The 16,368-nt window shown below is 36.0% G+C and overlaps 1 protein-coding gene and 1 long non-coding RNA gene across 2 annotated transcripts in view; both read right to left on the reverse strand.

Annotated features, from left to right (window-relative positions):
* The window catches only part of LOC135692435 (voltage-dependent L-type calcium channel subunit alpha-1D), a 44,363-nt gene that overhangs the window by 15,628 nt on the left and 12,367 nt on the right, over positions 1-16,368 (reverse strand). Inside the window, exons 6-22 of the mRNA XM_065210551.2 lie at positions 13,071-13,267; positions 12,535-12,638; positions 11,502-11,617; positions 11,063-11,140; positions 9,762-9,843; positions 9,114-9,274; positions 7,020-7,132; positions 6,197-6,309; positions 5,447-5,578; positions 4,777-4,852; positions 4,111-4,234; positions 3,566-3,725; positions 3,258-3,348; positions 2,370-2,424; positions 1,712-1,820; positions 984-1,113; positions 354-413 (exon numbers count right to left, since the gene is read on the reverse strand). Of these exons, the coding sequence (XP_065066623.2) occupies positions 354-413; positions 984-1,113; positions 1,712-1,820; positions 2,370-2,424; positions 3,258-3,348; positions 3,566-3,725; positions 4,111-4,234; positions 4,777-4,852; positions 5,447-5,578; positions 6,197-6,309; positions 7,020-7,132; positions 9,114-9,274; positions 9,762-9,843; positions 11,063-11,140; positions 11,502-11,617; positions 12,535-12,638; positions 13,071-13,267 (1,901 nt within the window). The remainder of the gene's footprint in view (positions 1-353; positions 414-983; positions 1,114-1,711; positions 1,821-2,369; positions 2,425-3,257; positions 3,349-3,565; positions 3,726-4,110; positions 4,235-4,776; positions 4,853-5,446; positions 5,579-6,196; positions 6,310-7,019; positions 7,133-9,113; positions 9,275-9,761; positions 9,844-11,062; positions 11,141-11,501; positions 11,618-12,534; positions 12,639-13,070; positions 13,268-16,368) is intronic.
* On the reverse strand, positions 14,382-16,368 carry LOC148960526 (uncharacterized). The gene is made up of 2 exons (XR_016144199.1): positions 15,362-16,368; positions 14,382-15,074 (listed from the first exon to the last, which is right to left on the reverse strand). It is a non-coding gene; the product is annotated as an uncharacterized LOC148960526 (long non-coding RNA).

Below are 16,368 nucleotides of genomic sequence, written 5' to 3' on the forward strand. Positions count from 1 at the left end.
CTAACCGGAAAAGTAGAAGGTAAAAGAGCAAGAGGCAGACAGAGAATGACGTATTTGAGCAACATCAAAGAATGGACTAACATGAAAAATGGAAATGAACTCATTCAAGCATGTCAAGATAGAGAAGTTTGGAGAAGCATGATCGTCAACGCCTTAGCGCATGACACATAAAAAAGAATAATAAAGTGAAGATCAATTAGCATGTTTATCGCAAACAGTTACAAAAATAAACGAGCACCTGTTCTTAAGGAAACTAAAGCAAAAAACATAGCACAAATCATAAATCATGAATTAACGCAGATAATATCAGATGATCTCAAAAGAGTCACAAACAATGGTCCTCAAATGATTACCTTGACTGTAACTTCTATTGTGAACATCACTGTGAAAAATATGTCGAAATACTCCAATATCTAGGAAGAAAATCAGTTTTTATAATATAGATAATTAAAAAAATGAGGTTATATAGTTATTTCATATTACATAAGAATAATATTAGATTATCCGATGACTTAAATTAAGGTTTATAAGCCTTGAGGGTCACATAATAGACTTTCAGATTTAGATACAAGAGCTTAGCATAAGGCCGCATATGGAATGAAACTGCAACCTGAATACAACTTTAAGATGTATAGAAAAATCTAAAACCAACGAATTTAAGGAATAGCACAAACAGAAAAAGTTCTAAACATAAACAGTGAGTCTAACATTATCTACAAAAAACAACGGATAGTGTCAAGTCAAGTCAAAGTTTTGTGAAAATGTGGATCGAGAACCAGTAGGAAAGATTCTAGCAAAGCAAGGCAAAAAGACTTAATTTTCAACTTTGGCTATGTTGTCATATCACAAGCTAGCTAATACTGTGTCGAAAATAATACGTACTTCTTATATGCAAAACAAAAAGGGATGTTTAGCAAGAAATATTCTCAAATACAGTTTCAGCTTCTTTAGAAAGGGCATGGCAGACAACAAAGAAAACATACGTTGTTTTTAAGTTTAGCACGGTCCAATGGGTCTTCGAGACAAAGCGCAATACTGCTTAATATAATCAGTGCTAGGATGAAGTTGACGAAGATTTTATTCACTGCCAGCTTGTAACACAGATATCTGAACCTGTAAACGAGTAACAAAATTTGTTAAGTATGGCTGGAAATATGGAAGGATATTCAGAATTAAAAAACCAAACTATAGAAACAATGTTATGAGTACAAATGTATGAGCCTATAAATACACATATTTTATCAGCAGTGTACTAGTCTGTCATAAAGTGTTCAATGCAGAATGGACAGAGCAATGCACACTTTGGTGCATAAAATTACAACGCCGAGTTTAACATGCATAGAGTAGATACTCTCCGCTGAAACTCTTATAAAACCTTCCCTTTTATGTAACGAATTCTACACAAAGGTATGCGACTTCAGGTGATAATCAAAAAGACTAATCTTTAAAGGAGTATCGGACGAAAATAAGCCTTTAATAAGCTTTAAAAGATTTTTTGTAATTTACAGTACTGCATGAAGGAAAGAAGTATCGGAGGGGCATCATTGTTTCTGAGCAAAGGATCTCAATAGTTTTTGGAAGGGTATGACCCCCCTCTAATAAAAGTGGTAGGCCCTGTATTGTTATCTGGAATTCCATTTCTGAGAAGGTTTACATTTTAGATAGAAGGAAATGGGGACAGAATTGTATTTAAAAATTCAAAGAAACTTACTTATTTTTTGAAGAGAATATGAAAAATGCAGACTCTTCGGGCATCGGATCTGGAATGTCCTTGAGAAGGTTCAGTTCTGAGAGCCTTAAAGGCCGCATTCTTGCTTCCGCTAAAAAATCGAATGTTTTATATTAGGTAAAAATTAAGACAATTTGTTAAAAGCAAGAATGATTGTAGCGCTACAAAATGAGGTGGAGATATATATTTGAACAATTTTTGTTGCGGTACATAACTTGAAAATGGCTTTAAATAAAGCAGACATTTCACAACATATTGGCTAAAAGCTTTTTCGTCTGACACTCCTCAGAGTATAAAACGTCAGAATAAGGGTCCGAAAGAACACGATGGGAAATATACACAAATGAAAAAGCCGGGATTGTCTAGACAGAAGGAAAACGTTTTTTTCTCTTGGACTCCAGTGGTAAACTTTCTTTAGGCGCGCAGCACTGATTGGTCAACTATACCGGTCTTGTGCTTGCGTTTTTCTGCTTGGCCTATTTCGATCCAAAACTGGGTATATATATATGTTCAATCGTGTTCTTTCAGACTCTTATTCTGACGCTTTATACTCTGAGGAGTGTCAGACGAAAAAGCTTTTAGCATGTTGTGAAATGTTTGCTTTCTTAAAAGCCATTTTCAAGATCCAAGTTTCTGTTACCTTTGGAATCTGCATCCGAACTAAAAGTTTCTCCCATCTTTCTAAGAGCACCGTTCTGAAATGAAAAAAATATGAAAATCCTTACATTATGATACGCTGACATCACTGTATATTGAATAAGTAAGTTACAATAGGCAAATAAAAGCTGAGGCTAGACTTGAGAACAAGAATTAATTACTTGAAAATGTTATAACAATGAAAAGTAGAATTACTATGAAGTACACTGGACAGTTGCAAGGTTTTGGAATTGGGAAGCTTTACTTGGGATGCCCTAAACAATTCATTTTACTGATAAAAAGACAGGTAATTGTACGAAATAGTTTAATGTACGTAAAGTTATTAACGTTGGTAGATTTAAAAACTTTGAGACAGCCTGTCAGCTATTGTTCTTAACATATTCTTCACATAAGCCAAGTAAAGGCCGGTTTCCACTTGATTCGCTCTGGTCGCGCGACTTGGCGAAATCGAATCAACAAGTCAGCGAATCGGCGAACGCGAACAGTCGCCCAGTAGTTTAGCTGAGTTGAACTACTCAGCGAATGGTCGCGCATTCGCAGCGAATGGTCGCGCATTCGCAGCGAATGAGGAAGTTCAATTTGCGCATGCCCCAATGTCAATTCGCTCAGTCGCGCGACCAGAGCGGATAAAGTGGAAACCTGCCTTAAGACAGGGTGGTCTGCCAAGTAATATGCATCATGGTGCAATTAAGTCTAAACCAATCAACGTACAAGTAGCTTGGCCTAAAAAATCAAATCACATAACATTTGGATTTATGTTAGCATTTCATTAGCAGTTTCAATGATTGAACATACAACCACAGTCGACGATGTGAGTCAATGCATTTGGAGAGATTGCCTCCATAGAGTTAAAGATAAATCAGAAACGCACCGTTGCTGACTTCTCCCCCAATTCCACATCTTTTGTCATTTCGCCCTCTTCACTTCCAACTTCTTGGGCTGCTTCGGGGGATTCCCTTCGTCTAAAAAACAATTAAGCAACAATTCTATTCAACTGGGTTTTGATGTTAATATTCTAATCCATAATTGACCAGTAAGACTGTTGTGATCTGGTATGGTACTGACCTGGCAGTTGTGTCATTTTCCCCTTGAAAGAACTTATGGAAGAAATCCAGAGCGCTTACTACCCTCGCAAAACATAGCATAGAAATTTCCGTGCGAAAAATAGGCACAACTCACCCTTCCGAATCTAGACTGTCCATTTTTGTCTTCCAGGCTAGCTTTTTCATCAGTTTGGCGTCTTTTTTCTTCCGCTTCTCTTCTTCGTCAATTTTGGTCATGTTTACAGCATCGGCCAAATTATCAACGGCAATAGCCAAAAATACATTTAGAAGAATATCTTTACAACTGAGTCAAGAAAAAGTACTTAGAAGTATTTTCTAGTACCGAAAAGAATGCTTCATGGACTGAGAATCAAAGGTCAGAGGCCAAAACACGGAGGTGATAAATTTAAGGGCAAAGGTCGATTCAAAACAAAATCCTCTGTAACTTAAAAGAAAGAGAATGTAGCTGAACAGAAAACAAGGTAAAATGCGATTTCCAAAATTCTATTACCTTTTGCTATTTCAACCATGTTTCAAAATTAATTTAAACTACAACTTAATTTAGAAATACAAGCAAATGACTTTTCAAATATGTAAACCTCCTGGTTATCTCAGAATGACTGCAAGCATCGTCTTCAGATAATTAAAATACCCAATAAATTTCTACCCACGAAAAGATACAATTTCCGACGATCACCAAGGTAACAAAATAAACGATTGCGATAACTGACATGGGCTCATTGATTCCTCCCCAAGACTGAATCCCAAAATACATGACTGCATTCCAATCCTCACCGGTCAGAATCTGAAACAAAAACATAGGTTTAGTTTCGGTATACTTTCTCAAACAATACTTGTAAATGTTGCTCAGAAAGAAATTCAGCTCAAAAACTTTATTAGTTAACCTAATTATAATCTTACCGCTCTCAGTTATGTTACCCAATTTACAACTTTGGGCAAAAAACACGCGTAGTAGCATGCATATGTATAAGGTAACATTTTATCTTTGTCTCTGCTAAAAAGTTGAGGTAAACAAAATTCAATAACAGATATATCAAAGAGGACCTGAGGGATGGATGCAAAATCTTTGCACCAAATTTCGCGGATTGTGACTTGTATTGATGTGTTTTTCCTACAGCAACAGAGCTGTGTCAGGATCAGCAGTTTAGGGGGGTTAGAACCATAAAGCAGCTTATCACAAGGTATGTGGATTCAAGGTATGAAACACACAAATTACTTTTTGTCTCATATTTGCAAAATAATGACGAATTTATCTACAGGGTATGAAATTAAGGATTAAAAAAGTTTAAAAAGTATCTTATTTTTAGGAAAATAATGTACACGAACCTGGAACACAGTAATCAAAGATCTCCAAAAGGAATCGAAGTTTGTTCTCGGGGCAGCTTCTTCGCCTAAATTGAACCTGTCAGGAAGAAAGGAAAAATTCCATAAAGAGACAGATTTCTGCTGAGCTGGTTCATAACTCCATAATGCTTTAATGCTGAGCAATAAAGCGTTAGTTGGCAGGGAGAGGACTGTTTTTCAAGCACGTTTAATATAAAATGATGGGAGAAGATTCTACTGGTCCAAAAACAATAATCCACGAAACTGGGTTAACTTCATTTCAAAATGCAATTTTCTTTAAGATTTATACGTCTTTGATGCAACGTAAAAAAATAGTCAAGGAAATCTTCATAAACTGCACGCAAAATCTTCGTTAACCATAGCAAAGGGAATGGAAGACGACAGATAGTTGAACCCTTATTACTTTGTTAAATGCGCTCCTTTAAACATCCTCTGGCACTTTTCTAAAACGTGAAGCATAAAAATACCCCTAGCTTTAATCCCACATTCAAAGGATGCATACCACAAAGTTTGCAAAATTTAAAGAATTTTGAAGGAACACGGTATCTAACATGGCTTTGTTTATCACCACCACACTGCTCATAAACAAACAACTGGTTGCTAGAAACAGTCACTGATATTATTAAAAGACAATAGGAACGAATCATGTTACCTTCCTCCAAATATCTGCATCCCAAGAAGAGAGAAGATCAATATGAATAGAGACAGCAGCAACAACAAACTTGCAATCGACTTGATGCTGTTCACAAGCGAGGCTACCAGGTTGCTAAGAGACTCCCAGTACCTGATATAGAAAAGACGGGAGTTGAAGATTTTCACAAAAACTGTTGTGAAACAGCACTTTGATTGTCTCTTATGGCTTAAAAATCCTAGGATTATATTTGCTGTTATTCTAAATGCATGTTTAAATAACTTCAATGTTTGCTCTTTGATTCATCTTCATCCCCAACGTTTTGAGATGGTCCTTATTTTGGTCGAATTGCTTAAGGGTATCCCATTTAGAACGCTGTTAGACTCTCTAACCGCTACACTACATTTCATCCTAATTTCAATTTAACACTAATACAATATTCTGTTGATAGTTCCATGAAAATGGGACCATGGTGGACTAGCCTGCTTTTAATGGCAAACGGGTATGGAGATGTATGCTGTTTCCAGAGATAATTCACTGGGAGGCACATTTTGAAGAGGGAAAACATTAGTTATGGTAGTTAAGCTCTGGCAATTAAAATACTTCGTTTGTTTTCGTACTACGTTTGTTTACGAAATGTCGTTTCCGGGCAAAAATATCTTTGATGCAGCTCTGGTAGCAGAATAGGAACAGTTACCACTGATTTATCTAAGGTTTGATTCAATCATGAGCAAAATATCAGAATGATGATGACGTAGCAAAGATGACTACCTGGTAACTTTGAAGATTCGCAGCAACCTAACGCATCGCAGTACACTGATTCCAATTGGAGGCCACCCAGTTGGCACGGTTATAGCAATTTCCAGCAGACTGCTAATAACAACCTGAAAATTTTTAATAAAGCATCAGCAGGATGATATTAGCACAAATAAAGATACAAAATAAAAATAGACAGAATGTGTCCTCGTTCTTGCAAAATAACAAACTCTATTAGAGAGTAAAAACAGAGGCATAAGTCAAAGGTCAAAGATCTTAGGCTACTTTTGCTTAAGGTCATGGGACATATCTAAATCAACAAGGTATCATTAAAAATGCAAAATTACAATATGGAAAGAAATAATAGTAGACAAAAATTTTCAGTGCCAAAATTCCTTAAGAGCAGCTAATAGGGGTGAAAAAAAGGAAGGCCAGGAGAATTACTACGATTCTGAATTTAAATTGCAACTCCGATGAAAAACTATTGATACTAATTTTACTGAGTATTTCAAAAATTAACAAAACATAATCCAAATTATGCGTATCCTGTCCTTAAAGAAGTTGAGACTCCATTAAACGGACACCGTTGCATGTCCGTTGTAGACAGGTGTTCATTGTATAAAGCTTCCTTTAAAAGCGTTTCGACCATTTGGGACAAACTTATCTGTCCGTTGTTGATAGGTGTCCGTTGTATTGAGGTGCCCATTAATGGAGGCTCTACTACAGTAAAATACCAATAAGCAGGTATCTATCATAAAAAAGCAAAAGGAACAATAGAAGTGAAACATAGCGAACAGGTTATTGGTATCATAATGTGATAAGAATAAAATAAATTTACCAAACAATCGAATCTGTTGAACAAAGAGTTGTGGTATCCATGGAAACCAAGGCAGTAAATTTTCAGCAGCATTTCAAATGTAAACAGGCCAAGAAAAAAATAGTTTGCTCTATCTGGGAAATAAAAAAAACACGAAGCGTTAACAAACTGAATAATTACAGATAGAAGATATAAATCTACAGAGAAAATAAAAGGAATGAAGTAATCTTTACTTCCCCAATTTACGGTTAAAACACTTTTGCTTTCTTTGGAAAGTCAGAGAGTCCTTTTTGAGTTTCTTTGGAGTGCGGATAAGTAACAGGGTACAAATATGTTCTAGAATTTTTGAATTTGGAACAAATAATCTGAAAAATACCTCTACTTAATTTTTTCATACCTCTAAAAATTTACAATACATGTTACGAATTTGCAATACTTACAAGCTACTTAACAATACTACAAGAAACACGAGGAGCAAAAATCTGACTACCCAATGGCGTTAAACAAAAGTTAATTAGTAAATAAAAGTCTACTCAATTGACAAAATCAGTACATATCTTACCAATTGCCTGAGATTGGGAAAGGGACAACTGGAAATTTAATTAAATTTTTACTTAAAAAAGGGGCTGAATGATGCCGTCATATCAATTTATTTCAAAACTTTTAATTTGGCCTACATCATTTAAAAGCGAATTATTTAAAAGCAGAACTTGGTCAACACCATGAAATATCTGTAGAAAAGCAATACCAGTTTAATATGTTACGAATTAAAGGAACAGCAATGAGCTTGGAAAAATACAAGAATGAAATGGCATCGAGAACAGAGCAAAGTCTGAACTCTGAGTTTTACGCTTAAATGCGATCATGTTCTACAATGCGATGTCATTTCGTGTGGCGACACATGCAATCATTAGGTGACATGCAAAAAAGCCGCGTAAAATTAGTGTAACGCAGCACGTTGCACGTCGTTGAATGACAACATGGGACCCATCATTTGATGAAAAGCTATACTCGAAACGTCGTCATAAATGTTTATTCTGGGCAAAAATTCGCTGTTTACGTTCTATGCTTGGCCTTCAGCGAATGAATGAAAGCATCGAAAAAGACTCTGCTTTCAAAAACAATGTGTTTGCAGATTTCAAGCTTGGCTTATACGCATTAAAAAGTTTTTTAGCAACAGGCTTTAAATGACTTAGATCAAAGACGATTAGGAGAAAGTTCAAAATCTGCAACATGCATGGCGTGGGCTTTTCAAAACAAGAGATAGCAGCTGCTATTTGGCTGGCTAGAAAAAACAAGCTAAGAGGTACGCATGTGGAATTGATAATGTGAAAGGCTGTGAAAGTATTATATGTGGGCGATAATATTTTGTTGGGAAGAAAATATCTTATGGGAAAATAATCAATGGCTGAAGAATCATGCAGTTAGAAAATACCAACAAAACAGTGCGGTGAGCTTAAAATAGAACAAAATTTCCTTTCACACACGAAAGCACTCGAATGAAAGAAAGAGGCCTAAGTAAAAAAGCTAAAAGATTAATCTCAACTTTTTAAATTCGCTCCTCGTTTAAACAGCGAAAACATTTGAAGCTGGCAAAAAAGAAAGCTTTGCAAATTCTTTAAAGTAAAGACCTCCCCCTAACATTACAAATTTTTTGTACTAGCGAATATCACAAAAAAAATTACTGGAAAATGTTGCCCTTCCAATCCATTGGAATTCACTTCGTTTTGCTTTCGAAGTACACTACGCCGGATTCAATTCCCGAAATTCTCTTGGTTAAAATGCCCAATGAAATCAAGAGAAACTTTCAAGAAGATGCTTTCGTTTAGACGGACAGTGAAGTGAAACAACTCTACGGAAAAAGAGGCAGCTGATGCAGGAGCGAGGCACTGGAGTGAAAATCACTTTGGACTGAGCGTTTACACGGGATAAAATGCGACGCAGAGATCTTCGGACTGATATTCAATTCACCTCCAAAGCCGATCGGCGTCGTGTGACTGAAACCAAACCGGAGTGAATCCAATCCGGCGTCGTGTAACTTTGGCCTTAATAATCACGCGGGCAAGTTTCATCAGGATTAGGTTTCGGATTAATCCGAGATAAATCGAAACTTACCCAGAAACATAGTGACATAATGTGGCTGATTGTAATGCTCAACTGCCAACACCAGAGAATTCAGGAAGACTGCGATTATTACAATCCAGTAGAATGTTTGCGATTTAACAATTTTTCGACAATGGCGACGCAAACGATGGTGCAGCTTCTTCAATCGTTTCCTGGTGGCAGCAGGGAACAGGATTAGAAACAGGATTAGAGCAAGCTTATGTTAATTGACGCAGAAAATAGCAATAAAATGGTACTGTAGATATTGTTATGCAAACTAACAAGAGGGCACAAAAATATAGTACATAGTTTCAGATTTGTGCCTTTCCAACCTAAAAAGTGAATAACACAGTCCGTAATTGTATGAAAGTTTAAGTATGATATCCTAAAAATCTGTAATTCAATATTTCAGTATACCTAAATTCACTTATTAACTGATTTGATACCTGTATTAAAGGAAGTTTCAAAATATCAACATTGAGTATCGACAGCAAAACTGCAGAGGGGGATATGAGAATCTAATCCATTTTTCAGCTCCCTATTAATTTCTTGTTTGTATAACAATTGTCATAAATTGAAACAAACTATGTTGATACACTAAGAGCCCGTTGAATGTTTTAAGAGTTTGTTAAAACACACACAAAATTTTCGTAGTCTTACCTAAGAGGAAGTTGTTGGGGATAGCCCTGCAGGTTAACAAGACCTGACGACAATCGACTTGCTTTACTATCTCGTCTGAAGGCTAAAAATTCAAGGAAATGTAATTAGACAATGCTCACATCCAGCGAGATAAAATCAACGGGTTCATAACTTAATAAGAATCACCTGGTCAATATTCTAGTAAGAAGGTGCTGTCCTAACAAGATTTCCGGACCTTCCCTCGAGATTCAAAGAATAAAATTATGATAAATCGAAATAATACACTCTAAACGAAAAATCTGAACTAATTCAACTAATGTATGAAATGAGTAAAAACAGTTTCGCAAATTAATGTGAAGTTATTGCCGCACATTTTAATTTATTTAATTTCACTCAATCTAATTTGTTTGTCATGTTAGCACACCAGTCATTGACTGCCTTGCAGGAGTCCGTGAAAAAATTAGCAAATTAGAATTATTTACAGTTTAAAAATAAAAGCCAATATAGATCTAAAATAAAGAATGAAAAATGAAATGTACAAGGAAACGAAAATCAAGCATGTGTTTTTTAATATCTTTTTTCCAAATTTGAAGAGAATATGTATGTTTGACTTTTTCCAAATTTGAAGAGAATCTGTATGTTTGACGTCAGTGCTCGGTCGATTCCAGAGCCAAGCACAATGAATAATCATTAACCCAAACATTGCTCGTTTTCTTAAGCGGGAAATACAAGTCAGTTTCTGTTTCTTTAGATTCTTGAGAATAGCGCTTGATTAGTAGCATTAAATTAATAACAAGCTCAATATCACGTATTTCTTTTACTAGGTTTGGTCCATATTTGATTCAACCACACTCAGAGAAAGTTTATTTTGGTTTGATAGCTAGCCTAGTTACATGCTGCCACCTCACGGGCAATGAGACGCTGAAAGCATAACAATTTCCCACAAAACAACAGCTAATAAGACGAATAAAGCATTTATGTTATAACAAGCTGCACATCATCCGTAAAAATTTAAGCGTTTACAGAGGGGCCATTGTGTGAACCTATAGCATTGAAGAAATTTTTTGACCAAACATTTTCTCAAAATATCTATGAATTTTCTACACAGTTCAAAACAAACGTGCATGAATCTGTCTAGGTTATAAAAACTTAGCGAAGCAACAAAGGCAAGTTCAATTTCGCTTTCAAGATTAATGATTCAGCAGCGGAATATAATCTGTTAAACAGAATGCTGCCAAAGGGCCAATGCTAATCTGGTAAACAAAATCATTGAAATTAGGCCTCTTTTGTCATATAGCAAAATGTATTCAGAAACTCCTTACACAATCTTGCTTCAGCTGAAATATTGTCCATTGATTCATTGTCAGCTTCTTCGTCGGCACAAACGTCCTCCAAATCAGCTAAAAATTTTGAAAGCCAATATATATATCAATAAAAAAAATATAAAAGAATAAAAAAAAAAATTCCCCAAATCAATCATTTATTCAATTGGCTTTCTATCCTGCTATCTCCAGGTAAAAAGTTTCGATTATGAAAGCTAGTGATAAAGATTAAAGTTATACGTCTTTGTGACTTTTTAGAAACGCTTAGGCCAAGTCTTAAGAAAACATAACAGGGAAAAATGGATTTCCGAAATTCATCTACCAAAAAACAAAACGTAATTGGTAACGCAGGATAAATGGTACCAAACATACAAATTAACGTTTTAACGAAAAAGTGAATCAAATTATTGATAAAACGATAATTAAAAGAATGATTTACCTGCTTGGTTAATCCAGTCCAAATACCCCTTCACTGCATCTTCAATCATGTGTTTTTCTCTTATTTTGTGGAATTCTCCTGACTTCTGTTGTCTTGCTTTCTCCTTCGCAAATTCTCTGAAAAAATCAACAAAAAATTGAGCTTAACAAGCAAACAAAGAACAATTTTTTGAACTTTAAATTCTTTTAGGAAAAAAGACTGTGCTTTTGGACAAAAAAGCATGAAATTGCAGGAATTTTTCAGCACTTTCTTTCCTCTTCAAGGGGACTAGGTTTGATTATGAGCCGAAAAGCGCGCGAAAAAATTTGCTGATGCCATTTCCTGTTGTACATATTTTCGTTGCACTACTGAATAGATTACAGTATTAACCATGTATTCTGTTTGATGAAACTGAAAGTGTATAATTATGAGTCTAGCACAGGCGTGCTTAAAAAAATTAGATAATCCTTTCAACAATAAAAAACGCTTGATTACTAGCTAAACAACAAATAAAACAAAGCCAAAACGCAATTAGTTGCAGACTATACATTGCGTTAACAGATGAAAAAGATAAAAAAGAATTCAACAGACACTTTGAAAAAATACTGCAGCTGCAATGACTCTCAAAATGGCTGTTTCTAGCATCGATTTGAAACTAATTCATATAAGATCAAACGTAATTTTGGAGATTGACATATTGAAAAAGTAATTTGCTAGACAAACTTGATAAATGCATGAAAAGAGTTAGGTAATTCTCGACCTATTCTGAAAAGACAACTTTTCACTAATTCAAGCAGAGAAACTAAAGGAGGAAAAGTAGGAGCACCAGCAGAGGCAGCAACAACAACGGGAATAGCAACAACAACTGAGACAACAGCAACAGCAACAACAACGACAACATCAATATCAACAACAACATAGACAACATCAGCAACAGCACTTGCGACAACTAGGCCAAGAAGCCGAAATAAATTGAATATATAATTGCAAACTGTTCAAAACAGTTTGCACCTAGATTTTGTATGATAAGAATGTAAAGAAGAATAATACGAACCCGCTGAGAACACCAAGAATAAGATTCAAAACGAAAAATGATCCCCAGACTATTAGTGTTACAAAGTAGATCCAAGGCCACGCACTGCCATATACGTCATGTATCTAAAAGGAGAAAAGGTGTCTCCAATAAGCAAAGCATGAACAAAAAATATGTTAAAAGTTGGCTGAGATATGGACACACAAATACAGGCCCCTTCCCAATCAAATCGATGCACTGAAATTTGTCATTGGTTCTAAAAATTACCTTAATACTGATCAAATTAAATACATTGCCTAAAATTATCTGGTAAAAATAAACGATGGGGTATTTTCAGAAAACGAGCCTATCCTCGTTTTCAATTCAGATAAACTCGTGGTAAAAACTATCCTATTCTCGAAAAAGCCATAGTTTCGACTTGTAATTTGTGATAGCCTTTCCTAAACAAATGACTTAGATATGCCTATTTCCCTTGTTCATGGTCTCGTTGAAAAGGCACTGTGAAATCATGATGAAAAATTCAGCCATGAAATGAAATTCAGCATGAAATATCTTACGCCATAAAGCACATCTGTCCAGCCTTCCAATGTGATGCACTGGAATACAGTGAGTGCTGCGAGGCCAACATTGTCGAAACTTGTAATCCCATAATTAGGGCCTTCCCATGTACTTCTACAAACCGTTCCCGGTGGGCATTGTCGGCCAAAGTTAGTTGAATTACTGCAGGGTCGAGGTTCTGCAGAATATAGTTCGTCTAAAATAAAGAAAAACAACATTAGGTAGCGTGTATAATCTAACCGTTAAAATGAAGCAAGTCAAATTATTCTTCAGTATTAAAAACCTCTCTTTTTCTCAAGCTGTATATATTATATAAATAACCTCTATGTTTCGAAGACACGTGTCTTACTTGGATAAGCCATATGATTATTTCACAAGCATAACTCGAATAATACCAAAGGTTAACATTAACTTACAGGTTAACAGTAACCTCCATTATAGCAGCAATCATAAAATCATATATGTTATGGTTATTCAAAAACGGTTTTAGCCATATTTCATAAAATCACATGAAAAATTTTAAGATCAAGAACCAATCCAGAAATCAATCGTAAATCTCCAATGCACAAACAAAGATTTATTGCCAAGAGGTTTTGAAGGCACTGTAGTAAAACCGAAAGACCAGACCCCCTGCGAGAAAAGCGAGCAGAAAACTTTTGCAACCATCCCTTTAGATTAGCTTAAATTCCTTAATTTTCTTGCAATCGTCTAAAACGCTTCAGTGTTTTTAGAGATGATTCTGTTGCTTCTAATAAATTACATTATAAAACAGAATTCATTACTTAATGAGGCCCCCTAGACCTCGAGACCCTGGAGCACTTTGCTCCCCTTGCCCTCCTATCGGCGACCCAGCCTGATGATGCTGTTTATGCAATTAATTTAACGAAACAAAAATGAGTCTTTGACTGTTTTAGGGTTGATCACGACTTCATCGAGTAAAGGGAAACCTCCCGATTAAATTTTTGGCAAAAAAATGGTAAAAGTACTGCGGCCTTTATTCGGTCTTACAAAATTATCCTTATTAGTACTGTCATGGTACCATGCCTGGTAGGCTGCAATAGATTACCGAGCATGCAGTAACAAGCACCAAGCTGGCTTTAACCAAACATTTCACAGTTAAGCGTTGTCTGTATGAGTCGAAACGCTTTCCAAACGTATATTTATAAAACACGCCATTTTATAAAATAAACAGAGAGCAGTTTACAACAGCATCGCATATAATCTACATCTGTCTCTAGAGCTACTTTCTTGGAACCTATAGCCTTTATGAAATGCCGTAATCCACGTACTTTGAGAGGATAATCTGTGGCCTTGGATTATTTGTTATCATTACGATTGAAGACAACCGATTAATCCTTCTTTTACAAAACCGTCAATTCAAAACACTCTTATAAAAAGAGGGGATAAAACGCATGAGAAATATCCGTGAGAAGGATTCCTCTTGTCAAAATTTTATTGAACAACCAACTACGCGAACAAAAATTTTGCTTAGGCAATAAATTAAGCCTAAACAGGAGAGATATTCAAAATTGGCTGTCTTTAAGTGAAGCAATAGGTGCCCAGAAGATAATTTATTTAAATGAGGCTTTTAAGAATGTTTGGAGCAAAATCTCTTTACACAGCTTTTCACCTCTGGCCACAATTGTTATCCAATCTTCAATTATTGCAAAGAACCAATCAAACGTACTATTGTTCCACACAAAACACCCTCACATTGATATAGTTTTTTTTATAATTTGGTCATTATCCGACAAACATTATACTAACGATTGTAGGAAAAAATTATTTTTTCAGTAGTTCGTTTTCCGGTTCTCCGTGCTATTCTAAAATTTAACTGTTCTTAATTTAGGGTCAACAATAAGAGCATAATTTGAAACTGAATACTCTATAAAGAAATATATCCAAACGTGAACCAATGGGAATTCGTGTATCGGCAACAATTATATACCAACACAACTAACGGGGAATCCCTACAACAACGGACAACTTTCTTCAATGGACACCTTTTTACAGCGGACACCTTTCGACAATGGACAACTTTCTTCAATGGACACCTTTTACAGCGGACACCTTTCTACAATGGACAACTTTCTACAGCGGACACCTTTCGACAACGGACAACTTTCTTCAATGGACACCTTTTTACAGCGGACACCTTTCGACAATGGACAACTTTCTTCAATGGACACCTTTTACAGCGGACACCTTTCTACAATGGACAACTTTCTACAGCGGACACCTTTCGACAATGGACAACTTTCTTCAATGGACACCTTTTTACAGCGGACACCTTTCTAAAATGGACAACTTTCTTCAATGGACACCTTTTACAGCGGACACCTTTCTACAATGGACAACTTTCTACAGCGGACACCTTTCGACAATGGACAACTTTCTTCAATGGACATCTTTTTACAGCGGACACCTTTTTATAATGGACAACTTTCTTCAATGGACACCTTTCTACAACGAACACCTTTCTACAACGCACAATTTCCTTCAATCGACACCCTTCTACAACGGACACCTTTCTACAACGGACAACATTCTTCAATGGACACCTTTCTACAACGGACAACTTTCTTCAATGGACACCTTTCTACAACGGACAACTTTCTTCAATAGAAACCCTTCTACAACGGACACACCTTTCTACAACGGACAACTTTCTTCAGTGGACACCTTTCTACAACGAACACCTTTCTACAACGCACAATTTCCTTCAATGGACACCCTTCTACAACGGACACCTTTCTACAACGGACAACATTCTTCAATGGACACCTTTTTACAGCGGACACCTTTCTAAAATGGACAAATTTCTTCAATGGACACCCTTCCACAACGGACACCTTTCTACAATGGACTACTTTCTTCGATGGACACCTTTCTACAACGAACAACTTTCTTCAATGGACACCTTTCTACAACGGACAACATTCTTCAATGGACACCTTTTTACAGCGGACACCTTTTTTCAATGGACACCTTTCTATAACGGACAACATTCTTCAATGGACACCTTTTTACAGCGGACACCTTTCTTCAATGGACACCTTTCTACAACGAACACCTTTTTACAACGGATAATTTTCTTCAATGACACCTTTCTACAACGGACACCTTTCTACAACGGACAACTTTCTTCAACGGACAGCTTTCTCAAATGGACACCCTCCTACGACGGACACTTTTCTACAGCAGTGCAAATTGCGTTCAAAACAATTCTTTCTTGAGATCTTGCTTTAAAGATTCACAATAAAAAAGCTAGCAATAAATCAAGAAGAAATTGGATAA

This window comes from Rhopilema esculentum, chromosome 3, assembly GCF_057945365.1.
Source record: "Rhopilema esculentum isolate cy_ngs chromosome 3, ASM5794536v1, whole genome shotgun sequence".
NCBI lineage: Eukaryota > Metazoa > Cnidaria > Scyphozoa > Rhizostomeae > Rhizostomatidae > Rhopilema > Rhopilema esculentum.